General features: G+C 36.8%; 1 protein-coding gene across 11 annotated transcripts in view; it reads left to right on the top strand.

The window, feature by feature from the left end:
* Positions 1 to 14559, top strand: part of AKAP11 (A-kinase anchoring protein 11) — a 50364-nt gene that overhangs the window by 7390 nt on the left and 28415 nt on the right. For 7 of the 11 annotated variants that reach the window (XM_045477721.1, XM_045477639.1, XM_045477658.1 and 4 more), the window contains 2 exons: positions 6471 to 6580; positions 11990 to 12106. In XM_045477721.1, coding sequence (XP_045333677.1) covers positions 6521 to 6580; positions 11990 to 12106 — 177 coding nt within the window. In that variant the 5' untranslated portion in view covers positions 6471 to 6520. Of the gene's footprint in view, positions 1 to 692; positions 795 to 4877; positions 5004 to 6470; positions 6581 to 11989; positions 12107 to 14559 lie in introns of those variants that run through there. The other 4 variants (XM_045477674.1, XM_045477683.1, XM_045477693.1 and 1 more) reach the window with 2 other exon arrangements.

Here is a 14559-nt window from a genome sequence, read left to right as displayed (position 1 = left end):
ACACAGCTTTTTTTCCACTCTGGTTGGTGGGGGTGCAGATTATTCCAAGCCCTGTCTGGCTCCAGGTATTGTTTGGCCTGCTGCTGTTTGGTGGTTATTTCCCCAACCTCTGACACTTGGCATAGATCAGTATTTGACCAAGGTCCCTAGAAGAACCCATCTGCAACTCTCTGATGCTCTCAGTCTTTGTGAACTCTCTCTCCAGTGCTGTACCCTGAGCGTTCTAGCCACCTTGGCCTTCCCAGACTCGCATCTCTGCCTCTGCAACTTGCTGAGACCATCAGAACACTTGGCTTTCTCCTGTCTGTGCTGTGACCTGAAAGTAGCCAGCGGCCAGTGTTTCCCTTCTTTTGGCAGTCATAGGCTTGGGTTACCTGTTGCCTAATGTTTGAAAACTAATGTTTCACATATTTTGCCCCGCTTTGTTGTATTTATATTTAACAGAATATTAATTTTAACACTTGGCCATTTGGAATTTGGCCAACACGTGTTTTTGGAGCATTTACTGTGTTATCAAATATTGTAAAATTAGAAATTATTGGAAGCTGATAATGATTCATTAAATGTAGAAGTACCCATTGAAACATTTGAAGGTATACTTGCCTCTTCAAAGACTTTTTATTTATTCAGCAGATGTTTGATTTGCCTTCTGTGTTAGAATATAAATACAATAAAACATTTTTGTCCTCCAGAAATTCACAGAAGGAAGGAAGCAGGAAAAAAAAAATGGACTGGGACAACCCACTTTGGGAGAGCACAGAGGTGGTGGCTACTGTTTGGGCAAGGAGGGATTGGTAAGATGAGCCAAGTCTTCCTCAAGGAGGGAGGTCCTTCAACTGATGCATGAAGAGTAAATGACAGTTTAGCTGATGGAAGAGAGGGTAGGTTTGAGGGAAGCTTAGGAGGGTGACAGGTCAGGATTTGGTGACTGACTAGATGTGGTAGTCTATAGGGATTGAGGGAAAAGCCAGTTTCCAGCTTAGCCTGCTGGCTCAGTTGGTTTACTGGCTCTACGGAGAGAAATTGTTTAGAGAGAAAGTTTTATTCAGTTTTTGGACGTACCAATTTTGGAGTAACTGGGATATTTAGTTAGAAGTATTGAATAGAAAATTGGACCCAAGGAACTGAAACACAGGTACAGGAGTTGAACTGGAGATAGACATTAGGGACTTATTTGCACAGTTAAAATCAGAGGTAGCGATTGAATATCCTTGGAGAACTAGGTAGACTGAATACCACAAAGGACAAGGATGAAGGTTAGAAATATTAGCGTTTGAGTAACAAGTTGTGAAAAAATTTAGAGAAGGAGACTAATGTAGTACCTAGAGAGAGAGAAGTGTTCTCATTCAGAAATCACAGAGGGTACTTGTTAAAGGTATAGATTTCAGGATTCCATGTAGACCTCCTGAATCTGGATCTTCCGGGGTGGAACGGGTTAGAAATAAGCTGATCCACACCTGTACTGAAGTTTGAGAACCAGTGCCATAGGAAGAGAGTCAAGATAGGACGAGAGTGTTGATAGAACACAAGGAAGGGGTTTCAAAGACTCCTTGGTTTGGTTAACTCCTGCTATAAAAAGGTCAGGAAATAGATGATGCCAACTTGAAAATTTCTTAGGCCAGAGGAGAGGAGGAAAGACATGGGAAGTACTTATTTTCTGATTATAAAAGAACTGCACATCCAGAAGAATAAAACCGGCATCATTGCGTCTACTTAGGTAAAAAAACAGTGTTTGTACCCATCTAGTACATGTTCTCTTTTATGTCGCATATACAAATAACACACATGCAGTTATACAGATTTTACCCAAAAATGGGATACTGTGAACATGTGGAAACTTATTTTACTTAACAGTGTATCATCTTCCCATATTATAGGTATGTGACATTTCATAACATTAAAAAAAAGTCCCAGTTGTCATGAATGACCACTATCATGAGTTTAGTCTATATCCATTATGGTATTTCCGAGGCCTGTACAAATATACACACAGGGGCGCCGGGGTGGCTCAGTCGGTTGGGCGGCCGACTTCGGCTCAGGTCATGATCTCGCGGTCCGTGAGTTCGAGCCCCGCGTCGGGCTCTGTGCTGACAGCTCAGAGCCTGGAGCCCGTTTCAGATTCTGTGTCTCCCTCTCTCTGACCCTCCCCCATTCATGCTCTGTCTCTCTCTGTCTCAAAAATAAATAAACATTAAAAAAATATATATATATACACACAGAGTTGGCGCATGTAATTTTTTTTTTAATGACAAGTAAAGAGCGTACTGTTTACACTGTTCTGCAATTTGCTTTTCCCCTTAATATTTTGTGGTAATGCTGTCACATCAGTGTGTATTCATCTAATTCCAACAGCTGGTAAAAATCAGTCATATGAATGCAGTATAATTTATTTGAATTGATGGGCTTCTAGATTATTTTTAGTTTTTTTTGTTTGTTTGTTTTAGTGACTATTCTTTCACATATATATTTATGAATTTTGTGCAAGTGTATATGTAGGATAAATTTTAAGAAGGGGAATCACAGGATCCTAAGATAAGTGTAATTTATTCAAAGTGCCCCATATGTGTGTTTTCTATACTCTTCATAATTGTTTTCCAATGCTTTCATCTGTTTGTATTCTGTGATATTTCTTAAGATTCCCTCGGTGTTCCAATGTCTTTAGTGATATCCATTCTGCCTTTTGGTTGCTTCTGAGGGGATTTTGATTATTTCATGGTATTGTCTTTATATCCTGTGTCCTCAGTGAGCTGTAGCAGCTTACTTTTCAGTTGTCTGCCCTGTCTGTCTGTCCTTTCTTCTCTCTCATCTGCTTTCAAAAAATGATCTGGATCACTCTAATTTCTTTGTAGAGAAACACACTTAGTTATTCCCTGCTTAGGACTCTTGTTTATTTACCTGTGATAGGGCACAAATCAAAAAAGCATTCAGTGAGAAGTTTATCATCATAACACAAAGGTGTTTAGGGGAAAACATTGTAGTTTTGCTCCTCTTGTGAAATCTGGCTAAAACTGCATTCCCTCGAATTATATAAGGTGGTGAAGAAACCGTGCTCTGTTGCTTTTCCCCCCCTGTCTTCACATCATTTCCAAAGATACATTTTTTTTTTCTTTGCTTTACCAGAGGTATGAGTCACACCGTCTCACGTTGGATTCACTTGGATAGGCTGTTGCAAAGATTATTCTCTGATAGGTTTTTCCCTTAGTGAGATAATATTTTACTCATGTGTTACGTTAAACACAAAGAGATGGAGTAGGGTTCAGAAAATGAGTGAAGATACAGAACTAAATATGGTGTCTTTTTTATTAATATAAATTCTGAGGTAGTGGTCTGAAAATAGATTATATGGGTTTTGGGTGACATGATTATATTTGGGCTTTTTTTTTTTTTTTTTTTTTTTGTCTTTAGTGTATTTTTGCTTTTTTATTTTATGTTTTTAATGTTCCTTCATAGGTCTGTTAAATACTGGATTCTATTTGCTTTAGTACTGCACTGTGAAAAGAGTGTTCTGCCTCAGTCTGCTATTCAGGAGTATTGTAGGTAGAGCACTGGGGTAATTAGAGGTGTCAAATCCGGGATGTTGTCTCAGAGCACCCTGGCCTCCCCCAACCTCCTTGTCAGGGGCCTGGCATGTCACAGCACCTTCCGGTAAGCGGCTCATCTAGATAACCAGTCACCCTCTTTCCTGAGTGTGTCATCTTTGCTCATTATTGACTTTGGTTAGCAGCTGCAAAGGTGATTGCTTTTTCCCATCTCTTTCCCCAACTCCGCCCTTTCAGGAGTCAGAGAAGGGGAACATGCCTTGTGCGCTGTTCCTCTGTCTTTCAGTGTTGTAGTTATTTAGGAAGAGATGTGGTTTTTTTACACTTTTGTTTTTAATGTTTATTTTTGAGAGAGAGAGCAGCAGAGAGGGAGACAGAAAATCCAGAGCAGGCTCTGAGCTGTCAGCAGAGTCTGACGTGGGGCTTGAACCTGTGAACTGGGGGATCATGACCTGAGCCGAAGTCAGACGCTTAACCAACTGAGCCATCCAGGCACCCCCTTCAGTGTTATTTTTAACATGATTGCATCAACAGGGAATGCATCTCAGTTACTCAGTCACTCTCCTGTCTGGCATCTAGAGTGCTTCTTATTTCTCTCCGGTATAAAGTGTGTTTGAATACCTTTTCAGACCTTAATACTGGTGTTTGAACACCTTTTCAAACATTTATACTGGTTAAGACCTGGGGTGCTAGAGTTTGAAGGTTTGGATTTGAATCTCAGCTCTCCTGCTTACTGTGTGGGCCTGCACGAGTTGCTTAACTCATCCTTGCCTCAGTTTTTCTCCTTGTAAAACTGGAGTAGTACTGCTGTACCAGTCCTAAGGATTAAATGAGATCTTCATGTAAATCTCTTAGTAAAGCACTTGGAGCCTTAGAAGCTCTCGCTAGGACTCTAGATGCTCTAGGATCATTGTTTTCTTTGATGAGTTCCCAAAAGTAGAATTGTTGTATCATAGCACAGGAATATTTTCAGAGTTTAGATTTGCATTACACTTTTGCCCACCAGAAAGATGCTAGTTGACTCAGGCGCCGTGTTTGAGAATTTTCCTTTTCTGGAACCCTTGTGTTGGCCTTTGTATTTTATATGGTACTTAAGGCAAGTCCCTTTGCCTCTGAGGGTTTCTGGCAGTTGAAGAGAACTCTATGGGTAAAGAGGAGTAAAAAGGATTATTGTCTTGCCTTGGCCACATAAACTTTTATGTTTATACCTTGTTTTGAGAATTTGGCCTCCTTGATCATTTTGGCCTGTAAGTAAATATTTTAATTTTTCTTTTAACTATTATTTATAGTTTCCAAAATGCCTCCTATAAATTATTTTCCATTTCATTCTTACAATAAACTTCTCCAGTAAGTAAGTTATATGTACATTGAGGAAACAGATCCAAAGATACTTCAATTTACCTGGAGGAAACAAAGCTAATGAGAGGAAGAACAAGGACACAAGTGGTACTCTTCTGAGTCCTGGTATGTTGCTCTTTATCTTGTACTGTTGAGACCTCCCTTGCCTTTCTCACAGTCCTACTTCAATTCTAGTCATTAATCACATTTTATTATTAAAGAGACCACTAGGATTTATCCTAGTTCAGAATAGAATAGTATCATAATTCTTTATTAGAAATTAGAACCTAGAGGCACCTGGGTGGCTAAGTTGGTTAAGCGTGGGATTTTGACTCAGATCATGATCTCATGGTTTGTGGGTTCAAGTCCCGGATTGGGAGATTCTCTTTCTTCCTCTCTCTCTATCCCTTTCCCACTTGCGCACCCTCTCTCTCTAAATAAATAAACTTAAAAAAAATTAGAATCTATGCGCAGGCATACATACTTTGGTTTTATCTCTATGGTGAAAGAGTATAAAATTAGAACTCCACTGAAATTTAGGGGTTTTTTTTTTGCAGTTCTGATGGAAACTAGTTGATGTTTGATTTTGCGTATAAATCTTTTCGTAGTGTAAACTTACATTAATCGGATGCCTTGAAAACCTCAACTAGGTTAATTCTTCGTAAGGCCAGTTTGGTTGAAACTAACCATTTCTTAAATCTTTATTGATTCAAATTTTTTAGTTATTTAATGATTTAGAATTCACTTCCTATTCTCATTCTTTACTATAATAAAATGTTTTTCTTCCAACGCTCTGAACCCAAGGGCCATATTGCTTTATTCTTCCCTGTATCCATAGCATCGAGTCCAAGTAGATTTTAAATGAACAAGGTACTGTGGTCAGATGTGAATTTTGAATGGTTAATGCCCAAGTTGATTTAAACTCTCAAAGGTACTGCCTTAAAACATTGATAAAAAGTTCAAGTCCTTTAGTTTCAGAGTTTCTTCCAAGAGGGGTGTATGTGTGTGTGTATGTGTGTGTATGTATGTGTATACACGTGTACATGTGTTGTAAGTACTCTTAATCATTTAACTTGGATTTTTTTTTAACTCTAGTCATTGGTATGCTGTTAAGATGGCTAAATAAGGAATTTGTTATTGTTTATGTGATTTTATTTTATCTACACAGATTTCATATTCTCATTTGTATATTATCAAATATTTCTACCCAAGAAATAAGAAGGTGTAAAAAACATTCACACATTCATGGTTGCTGTAGGGTTAGAGTGAGTTTGGAAGACAAGAAGGCTCGGATTTTTTTGTAATCTTCACTATTTTAGATTTTAAAAGGTTTTCTAAGCACTTCTTATTAAGACTTTCAAGTATTTTCTTATTTGTAAAAACACAAAAATAAAAAAAACAAAAAAAACCTCACAAAGGCAGTGAGATTGAATAAATAAGGGTAAACTACTTTATAATAATTGTTTATGTCTCAGAATTTTTGTTTTATGTTTTAATTTTTTTAAATGACTGAATTTAAAGACCTTATTTTAGGACAAAATGCTTGCCTGAATCACTGAAATCAGTAGTTTTCTTTTAATGTGTTTCCTTTAGGTGTTTTATGGACTAATTCTTCATTGATTACACAGAAAAGCAATATAGTTATGGCAGCCGTCCAGACTTCGAGAAACAGTCACGTGAAGACTAGAGCATCTGTCAGAAAAGTAAGTTCACTGTGTTAGATTTCTTTTAGTGATAGTTTTAATAAAAATGTTGATCATTTTTTAAAATCTCGTTAAGCAGCTGTATGATATTCTTATTTTTAAACGAATCTCAATATTGTAATTAGTAATATTAAAATCTTGCAGAATTGGCATATATGAAAATAGTGTTATGACCTAATGGAGACAGTCAACTTTATTTCCCAGAGATTGCAATGCCTCCCCATTTCTTCTCAACAGATAGTTTTCTGTTTTTTATTTTCTCAAGATCTTCCATCTTTTAGCAATGTAAACATCAGCTATAAGTTTTCTTACGTACCTTTACCTTTGCCCAAAATATTACCATTTACTCATTCATTCAGCAAATGTAAATTTGAGTGTTTATTACATTCCAGGCGCTGTGCTAGGTATTGGATAATCAGTAGTGAGCAAAATAAATATGATTCCTGATCCTTTGTTTGTAGTTGGTGGAAGAACCCTCTTTTTTCCTCTTAAGACAGTTTGGTTACTCTTCCATTTCTTGACCTTTTTTTCCCCTAACATTTTATTATGAAAAATTTCAAGCATAAAGAAGAGTTAAATTCATAGCACACCTACACATAAACTTTCATACGAATCAACCATATTCAACAGTTGTTAATAAAGTAAACATTGAACAATGTCAGAGTTAGGAGCATCAACCCCTGTGCAGTCAGAAATCATGTACAAATTTTGGTTCCCCAGAAACTTAACCACTAACAGCCTACTCTTGATGTGAAGCCTTAACAATAACTTAAACAGTTGATTGACCCATATTTTGTGTATGTATTATATTCTGTGTTCTTAAAGTAAATTCTAGAGAAAAGGAAATATTAAGAAAATCATAAGGAGGAGAAAATACATATACGGTATCATACCATGTTCATTGAAAAAAATCCACACGTAAGTGTACCCATGCAATTCAAACCATGTTGTTCAAGGGTCAGTTGTATTTTGTTTTATTTACTCTGTGTGTGTGTGTGTGTGTGTGTGTGTGTGTGTGTGTGTTTGTGTGTACACGCACGTGTCTACTTTGTGGCAGAACCAACTTAAAAGTTATGGTCTTAATGTCTCTTCACTCCTGAATACTTGAGTGTGCTTCTCCCAGGGATCACAGTATCCTCCCACATAACAATAATACAGTTATTGTATAAAAGTAGTGCGAGGATCACATTCAAGAAAATTCAGTATAATTCCCGACTATCCAATACCCAGATGTACTCAGATTTCCTTTATTATCCTTGAAATCTCTTTTGCAGTCCTCCTCACCCCCAGTTTGGATTCAGTCTAGGCTTCTAGGCCTTAAGTTGCACTCGATAATTATGACTTATTTATATTACTTTTGGTCTGAGAGTTTCCCCTCTTTTTTTTTTTTTTTTTTTGATTTATTAAAATTCAAGACTGACTTCTTGAACAGGCTGGACCAGTTTCTTATACAGTGTCCCACATTTTGGATCTGTCTGGTTGTTTTCTCACAGTGGTATTTAACTTATTCCTCTTTCTTCTCCATTTCATAGATTCTAGAAGTTAGGTGTAAATGCTTGATTAGATTCAGGTTAAACATTTTTGGCAAGAATAATTTGTAGAATGATGTGAGGACAGAATTTCAGGTTTTCCTGTGATCAGTGATACAAAAATTGATCAGTTGATGAAGATAATCACTCTGCCAGAACTGTCCATTTTAAAAGTATGTTTTATATTTTCTAGGTATCACATAATCTGTGAGGGTGATACTTGGCTCTGTGCAAGTATCTTGTTTTTTCCAGCAACCTTTTGTCTAATATATTTGGCATCCTTGATGACCCTTTCCAGAATCTTATTTCCTGGAAGCTGCAAAATGATGATTTTCCTAATGTTATCATTCCTTTTACATTTATTAGCTAGAATTCTTTTATTTTTTTTTAACTTTTTGAAATGTTTATTATTTATTTTTGAGAGAGAGAGAGAGATAGAGAGAGAGACAGAGCATGAGGTGGGGAGGGGCAGAGAGAGAGGGAGACACAGAATCTGAAGCAGGCTCCAGGCTCAGCTGTCAGCACAGAAGCCGATGTGGGGCTCCAACTCACAAACTGTGAGATCATGATCTGAGCAAGTCAGATGCTTAACTCACTGTGCCATCCAGGCTCCCCAGTTAGCGAGAATTCTTAAAGAAAAGCTTTCTCTCATTAAGGTTAAATGAACTACAGTATCACCTAAAAAGACATGGTAAATGCCCTTGAATTACCAATTTTCAGATTAGTGATTTGGTGTAATATGCAAGTGAGTTTATTCTCATTCCTTCATTCATTCATTTGTATTGCTCGACGCATGGATTTAAAAATTCTCTATTTTCCAATCTTTTATTTATAGTCATTTATTCATTTATTAATTTAAGTTGCTCAGAGGGTCTCTAACTTGGTCCCTGGGAGTCCCTCTAAGCTGGTGCCTGTGTCATTTTGTCTTAGGCTCTTAATTCTTTGATTGCTTCCCTACTTTCTAGTATAACAGATTGACTCAGTTTCACCATCTACTTACCCTTCCTCAGACCTGAAATTGGCTATTTTCCAAAAAAACCCTGAATAGTATTTAGGAACCAAGTACCCTGGGTACTAGGAGTACTCATTGTCCTTTCAGTGTCATGAATTTATATCAGTAGTTCAGGTTCAGATTTCAGATTTTTTCCTTTTTTTGAGTTGTTTGTACATTATCCTGAAAACCTCCACTCATTAATGAAAACAGAATCATTTAAAACTTAGAATATTTTTTAAAGTTTATTTTTACTTATTTTGAGAGAGAGAAAGAGAGAGCAGGAGAGAGGCAGATAGAGCGAGAGAGAGAGAATCTACACTGCCAGTGTAGAGCCTGATGTGGGCCTCGATCTCACAAACCACAAGATCATGACCTGAGCCAAAATCAAGAGTTCGATGCTTAACCGACTGAGCCACCTGGGCGCCACATAGAATATTTTTAAGCCCATAGAAAAGCTGAGGAAAAAAAACTCAGTACAATGAACACTATGCATACTCTTCACTTAGGTTCACCCTCTGTTAACATTTTGCCAACCCATTCTGTTTGTGTGTGTATATAAATACACGTGCACACACAAACGTACTTCCCTTTTGAAACCATGTGAGAGTATGCTGCAGGCATCTCTTAGGAACATCAGCATCATGAGAGCCCCTCAGAAAATTATTAATTCAGTAGCATCATCTAACATGCAGTTCATATACAAATTTCCCTAATTGTCTCAGATATCCTTAATATTTTTACTTTGTTCTTCATCTAGGTAGGATCCAGTCAAGATTCACACTTACTTGGGTATTGTGTCTCTTTGGTCTTCCCCCAATATCACCAGATATCACCAATATAAAGACATGTATCCTTTGTAATTAGTACAGTTAAGTAATCTGTAGGATGATGCTGAGAGAGAGTATCCTGTTCTCCTCCAGTAGCTTTTAACCCAGTGATTAGGACACATTGATAATCTTTCCCTAAATCACTAATTACTTTGGGAGTTACAAATGGCATTTTTAAATTTTGTTATTCTTTCCATATTTGTCATCCAGCATTCTTATATATACACATATTTCCCCCCAACCCCCATCCTTTTATCTGTTTCTTTTAATGGATTCATAGTTTTTTTTTTAATCCAGTTGTTATGATCCATTAACTATTTTTATTCTTTAGATGCCCAAGTTTGGCCAGTAGGAATTCCTTCAAGTTGGCTTCTGTTTTCTTTTTTTAATTCCAGTGTATGTATGTATGTACATATACTGGAAGTAAAAAGGAATTAAAAAGTAACATACAGTGTTATATTAGTTTCGGGTACAGAATATAGTGATTCAACAATTCTTTACATCACTCAGTGCTTCTCACAACAAGTGTGCTCTTAATCCCCTTCACCTATTGCTTCTGTGTTCTTTTGAAATGACCCATTTAGTCCCTGAGGTCTTCATTGCTTTCTGTCACAATTAAGATGTTCCATCCACACATCATGTTTTCTCTGCCTCCAGCTTGGAACCAGCCATTTTCCTAAGGAGCTCTAGTTCTTTTATTAGCAAATGGTATTTAGAAACCAAAATCTGGGTGCTGGGTATGCTCATTACTACTGAGGGTCATTGCTTCTGTGATCTTTTTTTCTTTTTTAATGAATTTATTTATTTAGAGAGAGGGACGGCACGAGTCTGGGAGGGGCAGTGAGAGAGGAAAGAGAGAATCCCAAGCAGGCTCCTCACTGCCAGCTTAGAGCCCAGTGTGGGGCTGGAACCCACGAATCTGCGAGACCATGACCTGAGCCGAAACCAAGAACGAGACCCTTAAACAACTGAGCCACCCAAGCACCCTGCTTCTGTGATCTTTTAATGGAAAAATGTAGTACATGTGTTTAAAGAATCATGAGTTCATATTGATAATTCGTATTCAAATTTAACATTACGTTCTTTTCTTGACTGCTTTGGTTTCATATTACGTGTATCTCTCAAACCAAAGATTTCCACTAATTTCTAATTTATTAAAATTAGCAAACATTTATTGAGTTCATATAGTACGTGAGGTACTGAAATCTGAGGAAACATTGAATAAAATGTAGTCTCTGACCTTAATAATTTAGTTTAATGGTAGGAAAGACAAGTACATGTAGAGACAGTAATGGTGATGTGTTATGATATGGACTTCATGATCTCAGTGTGCAGACAATACAATAGAAACTTTGATAATGACTAAGGGGTGAGAAAATCTTTAAGGGGTGAGAGAGTAAGGACATTTCTGATAGAAGAGCAGATCAACAAATCAGTGGAAGGAGAATATGGTAGAAGGAAATTAACGTTCTCTTTATGTCTGACTATCATACTCATTATTTTCTTTATATAAATTTTTCTTCCATCTGTTCCTTTGCACTTGTGACCTTTCTTCTACCAAATCTGGAAAGCCTTATCATCTAGTTGTGTTAAGACCCTGAAAAGCCTTAGTTCAGGTTACTCTCTTTCTTTTCCATCTCCAACTTTGTTATGAGAATAATCACTTTTGTTAGCATGCCTTATTACAGTTTCCACATCATCTCACTCCTTATATAAATTGTTGCTTCTGTTCTGCCAATGACTAGGAAATCAGGCATGTAGTCTGTTGGGTTTTAGTGTAGGGTAAGAGTAAGTGTACCCATTGTGAGGGCCTCATGAGCTTCTAATAGGTCGAATGCCTGGGCTATGGTGTGTGTGTGTTTTGATCACTTGGAACTCTATTTAAATAAGCCTTTTGTTCTTTCTTCCTCTCAGCTCTATTGAATTCTGTAGATATTCTGTAGATATCAAATGCATATTAATTGGAGAGTTAGTGACTGTACACTTAAAAGTAGAATATCTCCAGGATCTTTTACCTTGTCTTAGAATTAACTAAATTAAGAGTATCTTTTATTTTCAGAGTTTCAGTGAAGATGTGTTCCAGTCGGTCAAGTCTTTATTACAGAGTGAGAAGGAACTATGCAGTGTATCAGCGGAGGACTGTTTAAAGCAGGAGGAACATGCCAATTTGACTGAGGTTTGACATAATACTTTCTATATCTTTTCCGAATAAAACACAGTGTATTTTCATGCTATTTTGTAATACTTTCTATATCTTTTCATAATAAAACACATGGTACTTTTGTGTATTTTCATCCTTTGTAAAGCTGCATCGTCTATTTTTAAATTGTTTAAAATCTCTCTATATTAATTCAGTATGAGAAGTACCTGTTTTAAATATCCACCAACATAATTGTCTTAGTGTATTATAACGAGCACATTTAATTCAGTGCATAGACATTGTTGATCACTCATTGGACATACAGCACTATATTAGATGATTCCTGCTGTACTCTGAAACATGAAATATATACTATTTTCGTATATTCATTTTTTTGGCTATTGTTAGTTTTCTTGGTTATTTAAATCCAGCACTTTGATACAAAATGAAAAAGTAGTGATAAATTTATTTTGAAATTAATATATATACTAAAGATATACTAACTACTTGCTCACCTGTTTCTGTGCTACATCAGTGTTTCCAGTCTTTGTTTGGATTTATTACTGTGAAAAGAAGTAAATTTTTTCTTGCATTACAGCTGTAGTTAATCAACACATTCATGTTACCAATGTTACCAAATGAGAGAAGTAAGATATTAGGTTATTCAAGCTCAAAGATGATAAGTATGTTAGTTAAAAAAAATTTTTTTTTGAAACCAAGGATCTAATAAAAAATAGGGATTTTCTTATATATACATATATATATGTGTGTGTGTGTGTGTGTGTATATATATGTGTGTGTGTGTATACACACACACACATATATATATAATTTATTGTCAAATAGATTTTCTTATTTTGGGGAATGCTTTTCTTCTATACTCCTTGAGAAACTATACTTGAGATAGTTCCACAGGCTGATGAGCATACCTTTTAGGCCTAGTGTTCTCTGACCCAAGCCTTTTCTATTTGTGTCTGCTAATTTCTGTGGCTCTTGCCTGTTATCTTCTTTGTTATCCCTCCTGCTTTACTTTAGTAAAGCCCAGCCACCCTTAATCTCTTCAGTTGTTGCCAAGTGTGACAGGTCTCCTCTGTCCTTCTGCCCTCAGTTTTCCAGCCTGTTTTCTCTAGCTGCTGACGTAGTGCCTTTCCGAGCCCACATTCCTTGGCAAGGCCTTCCTTGGTCAATGGGAAATATAAAACTACTGGCATCTTCAAAACCCCATGTCAACTTATTTTCTTTTTTGTATACAGTAAAAGGAAACTTGAAAGAATAGCAGGAATTTCTGTCTCACTTGAGGGTGTGCGTAGCTCAAAGTATTTTTTCGAAGAAAGGAAGTTTGTTTTTAAGTGTCTCTTTGTTACTGAGTGCCTGTGCCGTGCCAGGCACTTTCCTCCACATTGTGTTGTTAACCCTCTCAACCGTGGAAGAGGAGTTGTATTGCTTTAAGTTTTATGGATGAGGAGACTGGCTCTTGGAGCCAAACAGTGTACCCAGAAACCTGGAATTAACTGAACACTTTTGGGAAGTAAACCATATCAGAATAAGGATCCTGGGGTAATAGAATATTGTGACTTGGTTGTAACTCATCAGAAAGGGATCAAAAGTACATTGAGTGTTGCTTTCTGTTTTAACTATGCTGCTTTCCCATAATTCTTGAGAATTGATTATCCATATTGCTGTCATTTAAGTATTTCATATTTTTAGTCATAGTACTTGTTTAGTAGATTTTTGTCTTCAAATGGAAAATTTTCCTTCCTATGATGTGGCAGACCTAAAGATAATATAAATTTTAAAAATAATACTTTTTTGGGGTTACAAAAGTAGTATGTAATGCTTATAGAAAATTAAGAAATACTGAAATCATGAAAAAGAATGCCTGTAATTAATCTTACGAATTCAGGGAAAAGAAAAACATGGTGAAAAAAAGTAGCAAAAAATAAGAACACTTATAATTCTACCATCTAGAGTTAATCACTGCTTACTTGGTGTGTCGCCTTCCAGTATTGTTTTTCATGTGTATGTTTTTAAAAATAAGGTTGAAATTGTGTATATGCCTGTGTCATCTTTTCTGTAACTTGTCCTTTTTACGTAATGTGACATTTTCTCATGCCATTAGATATCCTTTAGGAATTCAATTTATATAAACTTTTGCAGAGAAATCTCTATTATATGGGTGTTGAAGGAAATAAGTGATAATATCACAGGGAGTCAATAAGGAGTCTTGGGGCCTACCCAGGGAAGGCCTCTCTGAGGGGATGACATTTAAGTTGGCTCTTGAAGAATGAGGAGGAGCGAGGCATGTAAACATCCGAGGAGCAGTGATCCAGGTTGAGGGGGCATTACTGCAAAGCCCTTAGGCATGTTCTAGACCCAGAAAGGGGACCCATGTGTATGACTGTAAGCAAGGAAAGGTTGAAAGCACCAGCTAACCCAGAACCTTGGAGCCTCAGTTAGGACTTTGCAGTGGGAGGTGTGGAAGGGTTTTG

The sequence above is a fragment of the Leopardus geoffroyi genome, chromosome A1, assembly GCF_018350155.1.
Source record: "Leopardus geoffroyi isolate Oge1 chromosome A1, O.geoffroyi_Oge1_pat1.0, whole genome shotgun sequence".
In the NCBI taxonomy this organism is placed as follows: Eukaryota; Metazoa; Chordata; class Mammalia; order Carnivora; family Felidae; genus Leopardus; species Leopardus geoffroyi.
Note: the sequence above shows the minus strand (reverse complement) of the source record. Positions and strands in the feature narration are given on the sequence as shown.